The sequence below is a fragment of the Prionailurus viverrinus genome, chromosome A1 (genome assembly GCF_022837055.1).
Source record: "Prionailurus viverrinus isolate Anna chromosome A1, UM_Priviv_1.0, whole genome shotgun sequence".
NCBI lineage: Eukaryota > Metazoa > Chordata > Mammalia > Carnivora > Felidae > Prionailurus > Prionailurus viverrinus.
In genome coordinates, this window is record NC_062561.1 from 233,724,681 (window position 1) to 233,743,591 (window position 18,911).

Below are 18,911 nucleotides of genomic sequence, written 5' to 3' on the forward strand. Positions count from 1 at the left end.
CAAATATTTGTAAGCCCTTACCAATTCTTTGTCTCCCAAATCAAACAAAAAGTAACAACAAAAATGTAACCAACCAACTGCCACAAAGGTTGTACAAGGTTATCAATACATATTTCCCGTAATTCTAGTTTCAAAAATTTTGTCACTTTAACCAACTATGATGAACAAATATTATGTGTGAGTACTTTGTTGGATGAATTTTCATTAATGAAGAACTATCCTTCCTCTTTTACATGCTGAGTTTTTATTTAAAATTATTTTGCAATATGTACTTGGTTGCAAAAAAATAAAAAAACCAAAAAATACTCAAAAAAATAAAAAAACCAAAAAATACTCAAAAAAGTATTTCTCAGGAATTTGTTGAAATATGTCAGGGCAACAAGTCTTTTATTTGATTGGTCACATATTCATTCAACTCCCTTGGCCATTTCATATCTAAAAAGGGTTACAGTCTTTTAGGGATTTGTGTTACTTAAAAATACTGACAGATGGTATAGTTTAGCTCTCTCATGTTATAAATGAAGAAACATGGGCACTCTTAAAATAAGTATGGGCAGGGGTGCCTGGGTGGCTCAGTCGGTTAAGCACCCAACTTCAGCTGAGGTCACGATCTCACGGCTCGTGGGTTTGAGCCCCTCATCGGGCTCTGTGCTGACAGCTTGGAGCCTGGAGCCTGCTTTGGATGCTGTGTCTCCCTCCCTCTCTGCCCGTGTCCTACTCATGCTCTGTCTCCCAAAAATGAATAAACATTAAAAAAAAAAAAAGTATGGGCAGGCAGTTTCAGGAAAAAAACTGTGAGAAATAAGGAGGGAGAAAGGAGACACCATTTAATGAGCCAGACCAGTAGGGTTAACATGTTCACTTAATGGGGAGACATATGTCACAGTCAGAAATCAGTCCCAGGGGTGAGAATCAATTACCTAGAATCAAAAGACAGCCATTAGTAGTGTTCAGACCAGAATGGTCTCAAAGTGATACGTAAATGTGCCTGCGAATGAACAATGAAGACATAAAAGAGTTGTACTCTAAGAACTATTACTGTGTGTTTCTGTGTATGTGCGTGCGTTGGGGGGGTGTGCCCATGAAACTCGGAAAGTGACACGGGATGACTGATTGGTAAAGCCGTGTGGCACAGGGGCCAAGGGACAGCATGGTCTGAGAGGTTCTGATTCTAATGTTGGGACTTTATCTGATCCTAATAGTCTTGAATAAATCACCCTGCGCCTCTTTATTTGCAGAAGTTTCCTCATGGACAGATTGAAGGTAGATACACTCTAAGGATGGCTCAGCTTTAGAATTCTTGGATCCTCTGTTTTTTGGTTTTGTTTTTAGGTTAAAAAAAAAAACAGAGGATGGTTTTAAAAATCACCAGTTTGCATCTTGTAACCTAGAACATACCAAAGGAAACGTGTCAGTCTCCTTTGATGCTTCTCTTCCCTGGGCTGCTGGCATGGGTAGCCTGAGCACTGTGGCTCTTTCTCTGTCCCCTTCCTCTCTGTTCACCTGTTGAATGTCTCCAGCACCCTGATTTATTGCTGATGAAATGGTTGTGAGGGCACCACAGCTCTCAGGTATTCAGGGGAGTAAAAGTACAGGGTTGAAATTCACTAGCAATGGTGGGGCGGGGAGGGGCACCTTTGCGTACTGGGACGTGCCAGACAGAAAAAGGATCCTCAGCAGAGTTAAGTTTTTGCTTGGGGAGATGTGGCCCAAGAACGTGGCATGTTTCTTATCATAAGTCCGTGTCTTCCTGTCTTGGTCTGTTGGGGCCGCTAGAACAGAACTCTACAGACTTGGGTGGCTTATAAACAGCAGAGATTTCTATCTCCTGGTTCTAGAGGATGGAAGTCCAAGGTCAGGGAGCATGGCTGGGTTCTGGGTTACAGATTGGCCACTGTCTCCCTGTGTCCTCACATGGTCGAAGAGGTGAGGCATTTCTGGAGCTTCTTGTACGAGGGCGGCCATCCTCATGACCTAATCACCTCCCCAAAGCTTTGCCTCCTAACACCATCCCCTTTGGGGGTTAGGGTTTCAACATAAGAATTTGGGGGAGATGCAAACATTCATGCTATAACCCTTCCCTCGTGGACAGCACCTGAAAAGGGCACTGAGGGGTTTCTGAGAATATTCTCTGTATGTCCTCCGACCCAAAATGGAGGACTTTGAACTTTTCTCTCCAGTTGTCCTGCCCAGAGCTCTACGGAGCATGGTGGACACCACCATCTTCTTTCCTCAGTGGTGTGAAGGCACTTCCAGCTCGTTGTGTATGAGAAGTGCCTTTCTAGAAAGTTCCCAGATTTAGATGTGTGTGTGTGTGGGGGGGGGGGGGTGAGAGAGAGAGAGAAAGATAGAGATGGGGGTGGGTGTATGAGAGGCTTGAGAGAGAGGTGGCCTTTCAACCTCATCAGACCCCTTAGGTAATTAATTGACTAAAAATATGAACAATTTCTTTTACTGGAAATATTTACAGAAAAAGTCTTTCTTAAAAGAGCTAGTGAGTGGAAGAATGTGGTGACTGGGTCCCAGAACCACGACGCTATAAATCTGAAGACCCAATAGTGCTGTACTGTCCCCGCAGACAATGCCCCCACGCACCTGAACGCACAGTCAGGCCGGCTTCCGCCGGAAACCGGAAATGGCTGGAGAGCGGCCCTCTTTCCTTTCCTGTGCGATGGGGAGTCTGCTGAGAATTGCAACAGGTCTGGAAATTTCAGTATTTTCCATAAACTGTCTGCGTGTGGCCACGATTGGTCGACTGCTTGCAATGGATGGGGAGCCATCCTCAGTGCTTTCCTTGGAGGTAACCCTCGCCACAGCCGCAGGGCGTAGGTAGGAGCGTGGGCCCCATTTTACAGATGAGAGCACCCAGGCATGGGGTGCTTAAGCTTCCCTCACAAGGTTGTGTCCTGGCACAGCTTTGGCTTTTGCACAAGTATCCTTCTGGCTCCCGTGGTCACTGCGCGGTGATGGCCGGCAGCATCCTGCAGGCAGGAAGCCAATCAGGAGGCGGGGGTGAGGGTAGGGAGCCATCGTGCCCATGAAGGCGATGAGTGGCCAGTAATTGCCGGTGGTGCCACTTGTAAGCCTCTCATCTGGAAAACTGATCTGTGCGTGTGTCTAGATTGCTAACTTCCCTGGGAGGAGTCACGCCGGCCTCTGTGTCACATCGGTGAAGGCTGGCAAATCTTCAAATGCTAGCAGCCTCCACTGGTGTTTCCTCGGCAGCTCCACTACCCTCTTCCGCGCGCGCCGGGCTCCCGTTCCTCCCCCTGCAGGGAGATGTTTCTGGTGGAAACCTGGCCTCCGCATGCTGCCCGACTAAATAAAAATAGACCTGCTGTCGCACTGCCTTGTCAAAGTCATCCTTGATCTGGGTCTGCGCGGAGGGCTCTGATCCATCTGCCATAAAAGAGAGGGCAAGTGTTCCCCAAATGGCCTTGTGGCGGAGGTGGCCTGGGCCACGCAGTGTTTTCTGGGAGCTTCTCTGGCGTTATTTCATAGGTTAAATTGGACATTGGAAAGGGTGTGGTGAAGAGGCCACTTAAGTGGTTTGGAGGAGGCAACTTTCACGCCGTGCAAGATGGCGGTGGCTCCGCGGTGGGGGGCAGACTCTAAGACCGCAGAGTGACCAAGGGGCGATGCCGGGGACGCCGGAGACAGCTCTACCAGTGAGCTCATCCTTCTGCTTGTTCCAGACGGTGTGCACGCACAGGCTACTAGCCCTCAGCCTCTCTATTGGCTTTGTCTTCCCATGTCTGGCCGCTCAGTAGGGATGCTTCTTGGTCCTCTCAAGGTCATGCCCATTGTCCTGACTTGGCCGTTACTTACCACTTCCACTAGGACAGCATGTGTCCATTTCAGACATCTACCCATCTCTCCAAATAGTGAAAATAATCTACTTGAGTTTCTTGCTGGTGTTGAGAAACTTGTTAATCTCTTAGTTCCATGGAAATAACCTTGCTCAGGCCAGCCCGTTATGTAAAATGATAGCTTCTTTTTAAAATTATATATATATGTGTGTGTGTGTGTGTGTGTGTGTGTGTGTGTATACATATACATATATATATATATATATATATATATAATATAAAGAGAGAGTGAGAGCAGGGGAGAGGGGAAGAGGGAGAGAGAGGGAGATCTTAAGCAGGCGCCATGCTCAGCATCGAGCCAGACATGGGGCTCCATCCCAGGACCCTGGGATCATGACTTGAGCTGAAATCAAGTCAGAGGCTCAACGGACCGAGCCACTCAGGCTCCCCAAAACAATAGCTTCTTAGAGACCCGTCCCGCACTCGTGCCTTCGTAGGGTCTGTCTGTTGGGTGCCAGGTCTCTTGCCATTACTGTTTATACCTGGGCTAACTTTCTCTTCCATAGTCCCTGGAGCGTGGCTCTCCCTGCAGCAGCTCCTCATTAAGGGGGCATTCATGATTTGAGTCCGAGGCCAAAGCAACTCGCAGGAGGAGGCCAATTTGTTTCTAAACCTACAGCAGTAGAATCCAAAGCCTAATGTGGCTGATGTTTGTGTTCTGCCCCGCCGCTGTGCTGATCGCCACTGCATATTTCATTGTTCTTCCCCTTCATTGTCAAGACAGATCCTTTCCTTTTCTCTGATTTCTTGCCTCACACTTGGGCAGCCAGAGGAGACTCTTTCACACCCTTGATTGTGGACCGACGAGTTGATGCTTCTAAACTTGTACACACCAAATGCATCCAGCAAGACAGAACACTGTAATACTCAGACTGTGGTTGAATTCCAAAGCAGGATGTGTTGTAACTATAAATCATGGTGAATGTAGGTGATCCATAAGAATGAAGACTCATAGAATGGGTTTGTATTCTCTTACTTAAACTCAATTTCAGAATCGACTGCCTGTGTCCTTTGGTCCATTCCACATGGATCAAGAGAGTCCATTAATAACTGAGATTCACTGTAGTCACACACACACACACACACACACACACACACACACACACACACGCACCTTATTCCTTAACTCTCTTGCCAATCTCAAATGTGCCAATCTCAAACCTGCTGACATACTGAATGCCTCTCTGAATTCTGAGGTGTGAGGACAACTGTGCTACACACATTCTTGGAAAGCCCCAAATCATTGCTTTGTTTTGCCTTGTTCTCATAATTTTGATGACCTGTAATATTTTGAATCTATTAAAATTAAAACTCCTCTCCTTTTGTGTTTTGTAGAAACTACCTCTTCAGGTTACAGCTTGAGGATTTGTCTCTGATCCAGGTAGGTGCGATTTATCTTTCTCAAGCTTTCATTTTCCATCCCAATGAGCTTACTGTTTGAGAGAATGAAGACAGATGTGTGTAAAGGTATTAATCATGCCAGAGCAGAGATTCGCTTCCTCAGCGAGTCAGGCTGCCAGACTCTATCTGATATGAGTCGTCACCTGCCTTAATTCCCGATTGGCCCTATTTTCCTACTGTGCATCCTCCCTTCCTATCATGGGCATCGTCCTGATTTAGTCTTCACCACATGATAGATAATTCAGAGGACATCCCCTCAATGTCTGGGAGAGCCCTTACCCACTCCGCCCCCACCCGCAGTTAGAATGGCCATTGATTATTTATTTTGCTGCATTCAGCCATCATAGTTTTGGAAAAGTCAGTTCCCTTAGGAAAACATCTTTGTTTCCTCTTTACCTTTTATAATTAAATAAATATGAGTATAGGGGTAAAAAACCACGTATAGAAAAGAGTAAGTGGCGATAGATACAAATGCACTTTACGTACTTCTGTTTTTACAGTTTGAAGAAGGACACAGATCCTTCTGCCTGAGTAGAGTATTTATTTTAGAGGCAGATGTGAATCACGAAGGCCCACTGTTGCCCTCCAGGCTTTTAGAAGGGTCTGGTAACCATGGTCTCCTTGGACGAGGGGAGAGTTAGGACATGACTATCTCTCTCACCGACTATCTGGAACTCCCCATGGAACGTGCTAGAACTACTCCTGGGCCATGTGTAGCTTGGGAAAAGGTCTTCAATTGTAATGTTACCCTCCTGTACTAGAGCCCTAAGAAGTAGTTGGAGAGGAGTTTGTGTTAATTTCTTCTGCATGTAATGCTGGGATTTGTGAACATCCAGGAAACTTTGGAGCTAGGGTGTTTTTTTTTAAGTAGGCTCCACGCCCAGTGTGGGGCTCAAACTCACAACCCCAACATCGGAAGTTGCATGCTCTACTGACCTAGCCAGCCAGGCACCCCAGCTAGGGTTTAATATTCGACCTATCTTTCATTCACCAGGGCTTCAAAATAAGCCAATCCCACAAGCAAAGCTAATTTTGGTAAAAACGCAAGGGTTCTGAAGACGATAGACCTGGGTTTGTGATATAGCTCCCTTCCTCCCAGCAGCTGTGGGTTTCCTCATCTGTGAAACGGCCACAAGGCATGATCTCCCCACACTGTCACTGCTAAAATTAAATAGAGTAAAATGTGCAGAAGGAAGAAGCCATAGCAATTTGTCAACAAATGTTAATTGTGTTTGTTTTTAAAAGTGATGATGCTAAATAATGACTCAGTATTGTAATCATTTCATCACACCAGACAATGAGTGATCTTGCCACTGTAGTTTAGCATATACGTCTTTTGTTTTGTTTTGGTTTTCTTTAGTGTATAAGTCCTTGTATGAGTTGATTTGTTGGGAAAATCGTGAATGTATTAAGAAGAAATCAGAATGATCAGCAGTGTAACTAAAATACCATTTTCAAACTCTGATTTTGAAGAATCTTTTATAAAAATATAGATCTTTCAATAGGTGGGAACTATATATTATGCTCATTTTGACTCTCATGGTGTAATAGATGGTCTGCTGCATTGTGTATGTGTGTGTGGGAAAAAGTGGTGTGTGTAGATGTGTGTGCACATATCTGTTTACATGTACGTGCTCTCTCATTTCCTTGTTTCCTAGTTTTGTTGGCTGGAAGGTTCTGGAAGGAGTGTCATCGTAGTAGCAATGAGCACATTTAATATACAGTTCTTGGTTTCTAAATTTAACCACACACTAAAATGAACTAAAGTTTCTTGGAGAAGTAGCCGGTTCCAGGGTCTGGGCGGCAAAAGTCTCAGAGAAGCCTAGAACGTCTTGTTGTTTCCAGACTTCAGGACATATTCAGAGAATGATGAGGGCAGGTCCAAAGGACCTAGGTGCCAACTGAACGTTGGGCTCACTGAAGAAATCTGGGACAATGGATTGTTAAATAATGATGGTATCAGATTATAACACGGTGAATAAGAATCAACGAGAATATAGCAACATCAGAAAAGAAATGAATGAATAAGCAGATGAGGCAGAAGGAGGGGCCATTCTTCCTTACTGTCAAATACCAACTGCCAGATATTGAAGGCATGATTTAATTAAGACATCATTTGGTTACCATCACACTAAAAATTGATTCAGGCAAAAATGATCAACGGCTGCTAAAATTTATGGCTAAGACTTTGATGATGGCCAAGATATTTATAAAGTCTCCAAGTAGTTACCTATGTGATATTTATTAATTATAAGAGGAAAATTATGACTTGATATTGAAGAAACCCAGCCATTCTCACCATAACCAAGTAATGGGACAAAGAACTTAGTCAACGTGTCCTGATTCAGTGCATGGAGAAGGACACAGCAAGGTATGCTCGTTATTCCAACCAGTTTTATCAGGAGGAACCAGAACACAAACCAAAACTGAGGGGCATTCTATAAAAACTGGCCTCTACTCTTCAAAAATCACCAGGTCATGAAGGGCACGTAAAGAATGAAGGGCTAGTCCATCATCAAGGAGAAAAAATGGCATGGCAGTCAAACGAAACACTCAATCCAACTTCTATCTTGGAAGAGAAGAAAATGTTTTTTCTTGCTTCTATAAAGGGCACCATTGGGACAACTGGCAACATTTTAACGTCTTCAGAATAGACAGCAGAAATGTATTGATGGTAATTTTCTGATTTTGATAACTGTAGTGTGATTATGTAGGAGAATGACCTCGTTCTCTGGACAAACCAGAGATAAGGAGGAGTAAAGGGTATCATTTTTCTAACTTCTGAAATCATTTAAAAATTACAATACACGCATGCAGAAAGAGTGATAAAGCAAATGTGGTAAAATAATTAATGGGCAAACCCAGGAATTTCAGTGAAGGTTTTATCAGAGCCCAGTGTGTTTTTCTTGCAAATTTAGCTATTTCGGAATAAACAGGTGCATTTGCCATTGACGCTGTGTGTGACGTTGCTGTGGGGGCGAGGGAACCAAGTTGCTTTTCCCATCATGGTTTCCTGTCATCGCGACGGCCTTCTGGTGGAACTCAAGTTGAGGTTGTTGGTTGAAAACCCATCAGCATGACCCCTTGGTGAGAGAGCGCACAGTTTACTGACATGGGACCCGGCAAGAAGTCAGTGGCTTTCTGAATGGTGGCTTTGATGACACAGCCCTGGTGCCAGCTGTCAGACATCACTCTGCCGTTGGTGCAAAACAGTCCAAGATGCACAATTTGCGGTGGTTGTGCTGCTCAGTAGCCTCCTGTGTACTCCGTATGGAGAGTGATGAAGCTGGCAGACTGTTCTTTCTTACATGTCTTCAGTAAAGTTGTCTTCTTGATTTCTATGACTAATTTCTTGTCATTTAAATGACTATTTCCCAGGGTGACCAAAAAGAGAGGTGTACAGCTAAAGAAAGGGCTATATTGGTGGTATAATCAGCACCGTCCAGTAGAAACATAATGTGAGCCTCACGGGTAGTTTGTTGAAACTGGTGGTCAGTCATTTTGAAACAAGTACAAAGAAATGGGAATCATTTTTAATAATACGTTTGTCTTGACTCCTATCAAAAATATTATTTCAATACGTACTCATTTCAAGAAATCAGTGAGATATTACATTTTTAAGATTAAATCTGTAAAATCTCATGCGTATTTTACATAGAGAGCACCAGTTCAAGACAGCACCAGGGCACGTGCTACCCTGTTGGATGTTTTAGTTGTAGAGAATGCGTACAGAGGCATTTATGACTCGGAAGCCTTCAGTTATGTCGTAGAAATATTAGTTTCTACTAGGATCAGCTGGATTGATTTGAACATTTCAGGCTAATAATTGCCTCCTTCCGTCTCTCACTAAAGATAACAAGTGATTGTTTCAACATGGAAGGTGGGGAAGCTGAGGCGAGGGGGAAAACAGTTTGCCACAGAGTGGAGATCATCGGTATTGAGAATCATCGAGAGCCCTTATTTCACACCGGACAAGGCTTCATTTGATCTTGCCCCTCTCTGCATGACGGCAGGGTCCACCTCTGGTGGCTGCCTGCGTTGATCCTGTCTCTCTCCATCGCCGTGGGGTGCCTCCACCTTGTCTGTCAGTGTTACGCTGCTTATAGCTTTCTAACCTGTCACCTGGAGGTTCTTTCCTAGCATTGAGCAAACATTTAGTTTTGCCGTCCTCTCTGGTAAACACTTTCGCCCCATGCTCTTCTTAATCTAGAAAAAGACTGCCGATCCTGAGTCCCCCGGTAGACACACTGTCTTTGTGACTCATCCTGAGCCACTTTGGGCAGGTGACCCTCTGATTCATTTCGTAGCCTCACAGCCTCGGTTTCTGACGAGCACCCATTGATTCACATGCAGATTCACTCTGTGTGTCATGAGGAATGTTCTATTTCTGTCTCCTTGGTGTCGGGTCATCAGATTAGATTACCCGCAGGTGGTAGACGCGAGACAAATGTCTGTTTTAATGCCTTGGTCTTGAGTAATATGTTCACTCTTTAACTTTTTTGAACTCTGCATTAGGGGGTGGAGGTAAGGTTCGTATTTTCGTCCCTCAATTCAAGAGAAGGAAAGGAACACAACCCAGAAACTAGAGCCATGAGAGACGCTTGCTGAAAGAGGCATCCAGAAACACACGTGTGTGCCCTCTCACCCCAAAGCATACTTCTAGGACAATACAGGTGACTGCCGACTCCAGTCCACTCCTTTCTGACCCGCCAGCCACCTGTCTGCTCAGTAATGCTCTGTACTCTTCCTCTGCCCCGAATTCGTCTCCTTGCCTCGATCGTGTTTTAGGATCAGCAGCAAGACAGAAGATGCTGGATGATATTCCTTTTTCTCCTTCTGTTGGCTGGTTGTTACAGAATTCTAGAGACTGTCTCCCACGAATGATCCCTGAATTCAACGTCCTCTGCTGTACACACAGGAGCCCCCGGCCATAATAGGGGCACAGTGAACACCTCTCCGTGCACCCTCCCAGTCCCCGCTTCCTCAGATCAAGGTGGTCCCCAGACTGGTGATCCCCATTTATGGTGTTTGGTGAGAGGAGGAGTGGGGGGCAGGTCTTGTTTCCCCCTGAGCAGCGAAGGGAGGACCAGACACAGGCTGCTGGCATTACACACAGGAGTCAGCACACCGTCCATCCGGACGTGGCCATGCCTTGTGACTCGGCTCATAAAACTGTGCCGAGATCCGCTGGTGAGGAAAATGGAGTTCGGTAGGGTGGCCTCAGAATGGGAAAACTCACAGCAAGGTCAGATTGCCTGATAAGCCAGATGCTGAAAGCAGTCTGGAGGCTGGACAGAACCCGGATTCAAAGCAGTCTTTCCCTTTGCCTCTCTAGTTAGGGCGAGACACCACTGGTGGGGTTTCTAAAGCAGTAAAGGTTTGATCCAGGATTGGGTCGGACACATTTTCTCTGTTACCCTGGACGAACATTATCTGCTTGAGGAAAATGCCTTGGCATCACCACAGAAATATGCACGTATAGGTGTACCACGAGGTAAAATGCCTGTACTCAGAATATTTGTTACCGTTTTCAAACAGGCATACCTTCTGTATTAAAGTGCAAGACCGAGAGTTGCTTTTAATTTAAGGAAAGAAAACCTGGTTTTCATCAATGTCGAGAGAACCAGACATTGATGTGATATCATTTAGAAAGCATCTTTCCACTCAGAGGCTGCGATCAGTTTCCCTGTGGCCACCGAGTGCTACAATTTAGCCATGACATCTTGAAAGCCAGTCAGGCTTGGTGATCGAAGACGTGGCTGCTCACCGTTGTGAGCGTTTCGCACGTCTTGTCACGATAGCCAGATTCAACTCTTCAGATCACCTTCCTTCTTGCTTTGATCACAGCAGTTATTTTTTAAGAACAAAGAAGGTTTTTGAGAAATTCAGAAACGCAGCTGGCCTCAAGACTAATTGACAACATTTGCCCCTCTGGGGTGATGCTTGGGATGGCCCGAGGTGGACACTCCTTGAACAGCATCCCAAGAGGACAAAGGACTGCAGCTCATTTAGGCTCCCCATCTTTCTAATATTCTTTGAGGGAATTGCTCCAAATCCATTTTCATATTGTTTTGTTACCGAGGGAAAGGAATTCACAGCCCATTTCTCACTCACAACTGCTGGAATAAGCAGAAAAATCGAAATCTGTGCTCCAATTTTCCACCTGCCTCTCCGTGAGTTGTTAGTTAAAAACCATTAAGTGTGTGACTACCTGGTCAATATTGGTAGAGATTTCTGTTGGAAGTTAGCATAGATGTTAACTTTGTTTCCTGGATCTTTAAGTTTGGGGAACTGACTTTCAACCTGACATTATCTAAACCAGTGTTTCTCAACTAGGGGCTGCTGAACCTGCTGAGAACCTCTGGCTTTCACCTCTGATGGGAACGGTGAGACCCATCTGTGGGGTGGAAGCCAGGAATTCTGCTCAGCATACCGTAATGCGTAGGGTGGGTTGTCCCCACTCCACAAAGACCACGGTGGCTCTGAGTTCTAATGGCGCCAAGGTTGAAACCCTGTGTTGGGTAACTGCTGTCTCACTCCCATATACTTTGAAGAAGCTCCTTTTCTAGTCTGTGATGTTAAGATCACTTGATTGAATCTGTAAGATCTCTGATGTGCTGAAGGAAGTTTTCTCTTTAGAGTTCTTCATATGTTTAACCAAACACATGTATGAAAACTTGGTGGCCATTTCTAAAAGAAGCTGCTGGAATTCTGGAGTTTAAATTGTTTCCTTTTGTCAATACGCGATTAAATTTAAAAATAAATTCGGTCAACTGGGGCTCCTGGGTGGCTCAGTTGGTTAAGCATCTGACTTCAGCTCAGGTCATCATCTCACACTTTGTGGGTTCAAGCCCCACGTCGGGCTCTGTGCTGACAGCTAGGAGCCCGGAGCCTGTTTCGGATTCTGTGTGAGAATGACGTATTACTTAATAATTTAGAATAACTATTCAAAGGAGATATTCATATTGACTGATTTTTTTCAATCAAATTTTATATTTATATTGGACAGTTAGAAACCAGTCCCTACTGCAGTCGTCAGAAATCAGGTTTCTAAACTTTAGTTTTCCTTTCTTTATCAAACATGTTCCTAAAATCATCCTACTGTGGAAGTGGAAGGACTCATAGAGATCAGCATTACTAAAACCTTTCAGGGGTGTGCAAACCAGCCCTTGTGGCTCATAGTTAAAGTTTCCTTGGAACATGGCCACACCCGTTCACGTGCATACCGCCAACCTGGGATTCTACTTCACAGAGTTTATTGGAACACGCACACACCAGTGTCTCTGAGATGCGGTCTATTTCTGCCGCATAGCAGGGTTGACCGGTTGTCACAGAGACTGCCCTGCCTGAAAAGCCTAAAATATTTATTAAGTGACCCTTTTAGAAAGGGTTTGTTCTGTCACCTCGTACATAGGAAGTTTTCGACGTGTTATTTCCTGAATGAATGAGTGAACGCAATACGAGGCAGTGAAAAGTTTTGTTTCTGTTTTGTGTTTTGAGTTTTTCAGGCAGTATCTGGTGGATGTGTTCTAATTGGAGTCCACGTGCAATGTCTCATGGTCCCAGCAGACCTTGACCTAAGTTGGTCTGCTAGTCTAGGTCTTCCTGGTCGGAAACCGAAGAATTTGGTCACCTTTGTCCTTAAATTCTGAACTCCTGCAGCCACCCTCTTGGTGAACGCTCCTTGTTGAGTACTGTTTTATCTACCCATTTACTTTCCCTTTCTCATAACTTCCCGGAGGATTTATAGTCGTTTATGCATATTTCATAAGGATGATTTAGGTGTTCTAGTTTCAGAGTATCGGTGAAGGTGAGCTGACTGCTGTCAACAAACAGCCCCGTGTCCTTAGGGGCTGGACACACACATGGAGCCTCATCACTTGTGCTACAGTGCACCGTAGGGACAGCGGGAGCCCTGAGCCCAGGATTTCTGCCTTATGTGCCCCCATCTCCGACCCACATTTCCAGGGGCGGCATGGGACGGAGAATGGAAAATCCCGCAAAGGAGATCCTATGGGCCATGCCCAGAAGTGGCACACCTCCCCTCTGCCCAGATGCCAGTGGCCATCACTCAGTCACCTGGCCTCAGTCAACTGCAAGGGGGCAGAACGCGTGGTTCGCATGCCCAGGAAGAGGCAGAGAACTGGGGCGTTCAGACCTTGGCAGGTGTTGGCATTTTCACCCAGAGGGTGCTGGGAAACACGGGCCTAGCCGCTAGGGGTGCCCCTACTGTTCCCTGTTCTCCATCCACCACCACCCCCAACCCACGTCATTCTCATTTTCTCTCACACACACACAGATTTGTTCACGCTTCTAACGTCTCTGGAGAAAACAAAGCAAGGGTACTTTGAATAAACCACATAACTTCCTCAGACCTCAGTTTCTCCATGGTGCCTTGTGGAGAGGAGAGCTGGAGGAGGAGTGGACCAGACTGTCCCTGCAGGCCCGTTCAGCATTAAAATCCTCACGTGCACCATCCTTTGACTTATTTCTCTTCTGTCATCGTGGCAAAAGCGGGCCCTCACTCTAACTCTGTGCTCAGCCCTCCACATGCATTGTCTCAACGGGAGCCTCTCAACGTCACTAAGGTTGAAGTTACATGATTTTTTCTTTTCCTTTTTTCTTTTTTTCTTGAGAAAGAGCGAGAGAGTGGGAGAGGGTCAGAGAGAAAGGGAGAGAGAGAGTCTTAAGCAGGCTCCACACCCGGCACGGAGCCGGAAGCAGGGCCGGTCTCACGACTGTGAGCTCGTGACCTGAGCTGAAATCAAGAGTCAGACGCTTCACCAACTGAGCTGCCCGGGCACCCCGAAGTTATATACTGTTTTTAATATTTTATGGAGGAGGCGTTGGTGTTTGGAGAGTTTCTGCGATTTAACCAACACCGCCCAGCTGGTACGTAGCCGAGCTGAGATTTGGATCTGGGTCTGTTGGGCTCCAGAGGACAGTCTCTTAATCCCCAGCCGACAGGCTGCCTCACTGTGCTCATTGCTACTGCTTAGTATACTGCGTATAGACAGCTGGCAGACAGGGAGTGTAACTGTTAATTTATCATTATAACTTATATCTGGACGTTAGACTGGGTTTCCTGGAAGTCGGAGACGGGGATTCATAGGCTTGTGCTGTATGGAGGGCGTGTTCTCGGTAGGTGGGGAGTGAGGAAGAGAGCAGAGAACAGAATTAGGCAGGAATTTGCTCTCAGCTGGAGTCTAGTGTCAACTTGATCCCAAGGGAATTCTGGAGCCTAGATAAGATCTCAGTTGGTCCCCTTTGAGGCCAGGGGGATGATTTATACTCAGTTCCCCCTTGTCCTTCCACCATTAGCTACTGATTTTTGCATCTGGGGGAAGTTGGTCACATAGTCGTCTTTTTTTCAAAAAAAATCTTTGTAAATGTTTATGTATTTTTGAGAGGGAGAGGGAGTGCGCGCGAGCACGTGAGCAGGCAGAGAGGGAGGGAGCAGAGGATCTGAAGCAGGCTCTGAGCTGTCAGCGGAGAGCCCGATGTAGGGCTCGAACTCATGAACCGTGAGATCACGGCCTGAGCTGACGTCGGAATCTCAACAGACTGAGCCACCCAGGCGCCCCGGTCACATGAGTCTTCTAACGAGGTTGCGCTCATCAGCCAAGAGCGGTTTGCAGAGAGGGGGCCATCCGCGAGCCAGTACCAGCCAAAGCTGACGGCAGCCAGTGACAGGTGCAATGTCGTGCAAGGAGAGCCGGGTGAGGCCCTGAGAGCGCCCACTGCGGCGTGTGTGCCACTCAGCGTGTTTGCGTATTTTACTTGGGCTTGTCTTGATGCTCTAGACCTGGCCTGCCAAGACCTGCCCCTGCCACCGAAGTGAAATGTTTGTATGTCTGCTTGATTGTTGAATGCATTCTGTTGTATCGTGCATGGCTTTGTCCTTAACGACTGTCCCTATGCGTTTCTGAATTTCTGCTCCACTTGCAGCCTCAAAAGCGAAATTGAAGATGCATGAATATTTTTCTTAGGAGTATGTATCCTTCAGTTTCTCGAAATGAAGTCAGGAAGTTTCTGTGAGCCAACAGCAAATACTGCCTGACAATTGTAGGCTGCTAGATAAACGGAGGGGTCCTTTTCATTTATCTAAAATGCATTTCTACCTCTATTTCAGAAGTGGCCCCAGCACTTGACAGGACTGCTGAATGATGGTCATGCTTAGATTCTCTGCCCTGCTTTTATTTTCCTTATTTGTGCGCCTCTCCCCAGATGCTGACACAAATAGATAAGCCACCATCCGAGAAGAACCCTTTGTTTCAGAGATAAGTAAAGGATTTCTTGTTTGTGTAAGAAATTATGTATTCTGGAAGCAGAATCTCCCAGTGACCTAGGGGCTTACTGAGAATGAATGGCAAGGGAGAAATCTAAATGAAAAACGCATGAGTTACATTGGCCTACCATTCTCTACAGTGACTGGACTGAAAATCCTGATTTGGTCATTCTTTTTTTTTTTTTTTAATTTACAGGTTTTTTATTAAATTTATTTATTTGTTTTTGAGAGAGAGAGAGAGCGAGTGAGCGAGTGAGCAGGGAGGGACAGAGAGAGAGAGGGGGGAGAGAGAATCCCAAGCAGGCTCCACAGTTAGGACAGAGCCTGACGTGGAGATCAACTCACGAACTGTAAGATCATGACCTGAGCTGAAATCAAGAGTTGGACGCTTAACCGACTGAAACCACCCAGGTACCCCCTGATTTGGTGATTATTTAGCATATGAACTATTTGGCATCTTGAACTTATTCGGTAACTGTGATTCAGTTCAGTAGGTAGAACTGTGATGGACACTGCCCCTGTTTAATATATGTGTATCAAACTCTCTGTTTGTCGTTCTTGAATAGCTAACATTTTATTTTATTTTATTTTATTTTATTTTATTTTATTTTTACTTGAGAGAAGGTGGGGAGAGGCAGAGGGAGATTGAGAGAGAGAGAGACAGAGAGAGAGAGACAGAGTCCCAAGCAGGTTCTATGCTCAGTGCAGAGCCTGATGTGGGACTTGATCCCACTACCCTGGGATAATGACCCGAGCTGAAAATAAGAATCTGATTCTCAACCAACTCAGCTACCCAGGTGCCCCATAATGGCTAACCTTTTAGAGTTTATATGTAACCTTTTTATTAGGTCACGATGTTTCACCAGTTTGCATCAGTTTTTACTGGCCTAGGGGCTTGCCTCTTTCAACTGACAGGATATGATCTCTGTTATCGTTTGAAATGGGCTGATCGTACAGTTTAATTCTTTTTTTTTTCAATACATGAAATTTATTGTCAAACTGGTTTCCATACAACACCCAGTGCTCATCCCAAAAGGTGCCCTCCTCAATACCCATCACCCACCCTCCCCTCCCTGCCACCCCCCATCCACCCTGAGTTTGTTCTCAGTTTTTAAGAGTATCTTATGCTTTGGCTCTCTCCCACTCTAATGTACTGTTTAATTCTTGACTTTCAACCCTGTTTCTCAATTTTGGAGGATACTCAGTTATCGTTTACGTGTTTTCTGGAAGGCACCGAGGTAATTTGCCCACTCAGATATTCACTATTAGATGCATTCTACTTAATAACATACATACATAATTACATACATACTTACTTACATACATACTTAATAACATACATACATAATAACATACATAATTAAGTATGGGTGTGTATGAAGTGAAGTCCAAATACGTACATTTTTTTCTGGAAATTTTTAATCATCATTTGGATAAAGGAGCATTGAAATCAAAAGTAGTCTGAAAAGTACAGCCATCAGTTTCTGGTTCAGGAAGGTGGAGACACAGTGATACTGATACTCCACCCATTAAAACAGCATTTAAATGACAATAAAGATATGTAAAAGTTAAAAGTCTATGAATACTAGGAATGGAATCATATCTATATCTCTATCATCTATATCTATATCTATGTCTATATCTATATATAGATATCTATATATACCAAACTATTTGAAGACATTTTTTAAAGGAGACAAAGCACCCTTTATTTGGAAATTTGGAAATATCTAAGAACAGAGGATACCACAATCCAAAACATGGTGGTAAAAGCCAGATGAAACAACCAAAACTAATGACTTCAGATGAAATGGTAATTGTCCAAGGAATACAATATGACGTTAAAGAGATTCCAAATATTATATTCAGTGGGATTCAGGAAATATTACAGCTATTCAGTAAATATGATCACCTCAGCTCTCTCCTGACACATTATTTTGAGAACAGAGACAATATTTAAATGTTACAAGTTCACAAGAGCAAGAAAAGTGGGAAAGGAGGTAAATCTAGTGTGGGTTCAGCTAAAGGTTGAACCTCCAGTAGATTGCTGGTCAGAAGGAGAGAAACCAGCAGACGTTCACTCGCACACAGAAGCATAGCTACAAATTAAAGATGTGATGGGCCTCAAACACATGGCCAATCCTCCCCTGAAGATGTTTGCCGAAATGTGGTAGTCCTATGGCTGAAGATCTAAGCTACAACAGAGTAGAAGGAATCTCCCACTTGTTTAAAGGACCAAGGAACTAAATACCCGATAGGTTACTGCCTAAAAACTTGGAGAGTCCACGCTCTAGAAGCAAAGATGAATCAGAAGTTTTTTGAATCTCTCCAGATTGCACCTCAGCCCTGACTCGGCTTAGTCCCTACCTTCACCCCCCTTTCCCTCCAGATCTGCTTTACAGAGGAAAAAAGCAACCGTCTCTGAAGGAATATTTCTTGGTGGAAGTAGCATCATTTAGAGTCTCTGCAATTGGCTTGCAGCAAAATATTGCAGAAATGTGAAAAGGCAAAAACCCTGTGACAGATAAATTAGGTAAACTCGGGCAATAGAATGAAACCCACAGATGATCCAGTTAGCATAGTAAACTGGAATTTAGTTGCTGGAAAATATCTAGCCTGAGGTGTGGAGAGGAATTAGCAGAAAAAATGTTAAAAGTAAGAGACACATGTTGCGTTCAAAATTTGATCTCACCTATAATTTGAGTCTCAAAAGGAAAAGAGAGAAAACAAAGTAGTAACTATATTCTTAGCAATTATTGCTGACACTTTACAGAAATGATTGAAGACATCATTCACCAGATTTGGACATTCAGCGAGCACCAAGAATGATAAATAATACAAAGCCACATCTAGACACATAATGGTTGAAAGCCTGAAAACCAATGACAAAGAGAAACACCTTAAAAATGAACCATAGTGGGGAGAAAAGGACATATAATGCTCAGTGGAGTAGAAGTAAGATTTACAGCTGATTTTTCAATGGAAACTGCAAATAGTAGGAGGCAGTGGAGGGAGGGGTTAGATTTCCAGATCTTCCCTCACTTTGTACCTCAGCACGACAGCTCCTGTGTCACCCTGAAAGAAGACAGAGGCTTGAGTTTGGAACATGACAAACCTAGAAATGTATCGGACTGGGGTACCTAGAAATAGCTTAGATCTTCAATTAAAAAAAAAAAAAGGACACGAAATGTAAGGCTCTGTAGTGTGGTCCCAGCTCCTTTCCCCTGTGGGTGGTGTTCATGCTCAGGAAAAATAGGCACCGCTAACTCCTGGCCTACAAAGCAATTCATGTACCCAGCTCTTTTTGTTTTGTTTTGTTTTACATTTCTCATGATGAAAAATAGGCGATAAAA

General features: G+C 44.6%; 1 protein-coding gene across 3 annotated transcripts in view; it reads left to right on the forward strand.

The window, feature by feature from the left end:
* The window catches only part of SEMA5A (semaphorin 5A), a 476,129-nt gene that overhangs the window by 226,464 nt on the left and 230,754 nt on the right, over positions 1-18,911 (forward strand). For all 3 annotated transcript variants that reach the window (XM_047864782.1, XM_047864783.1, XM_047864784.1), the window contains exon 5: positions 5,205-5,250. In XM_047864782.1, coding sequence (XP_047720738.1) covers positions 5,205-5,250 — 46 coding nt within the window. The remainder of the gene's footprint in view (positions 1-5,204; positions 5,251-18,911) is intronic.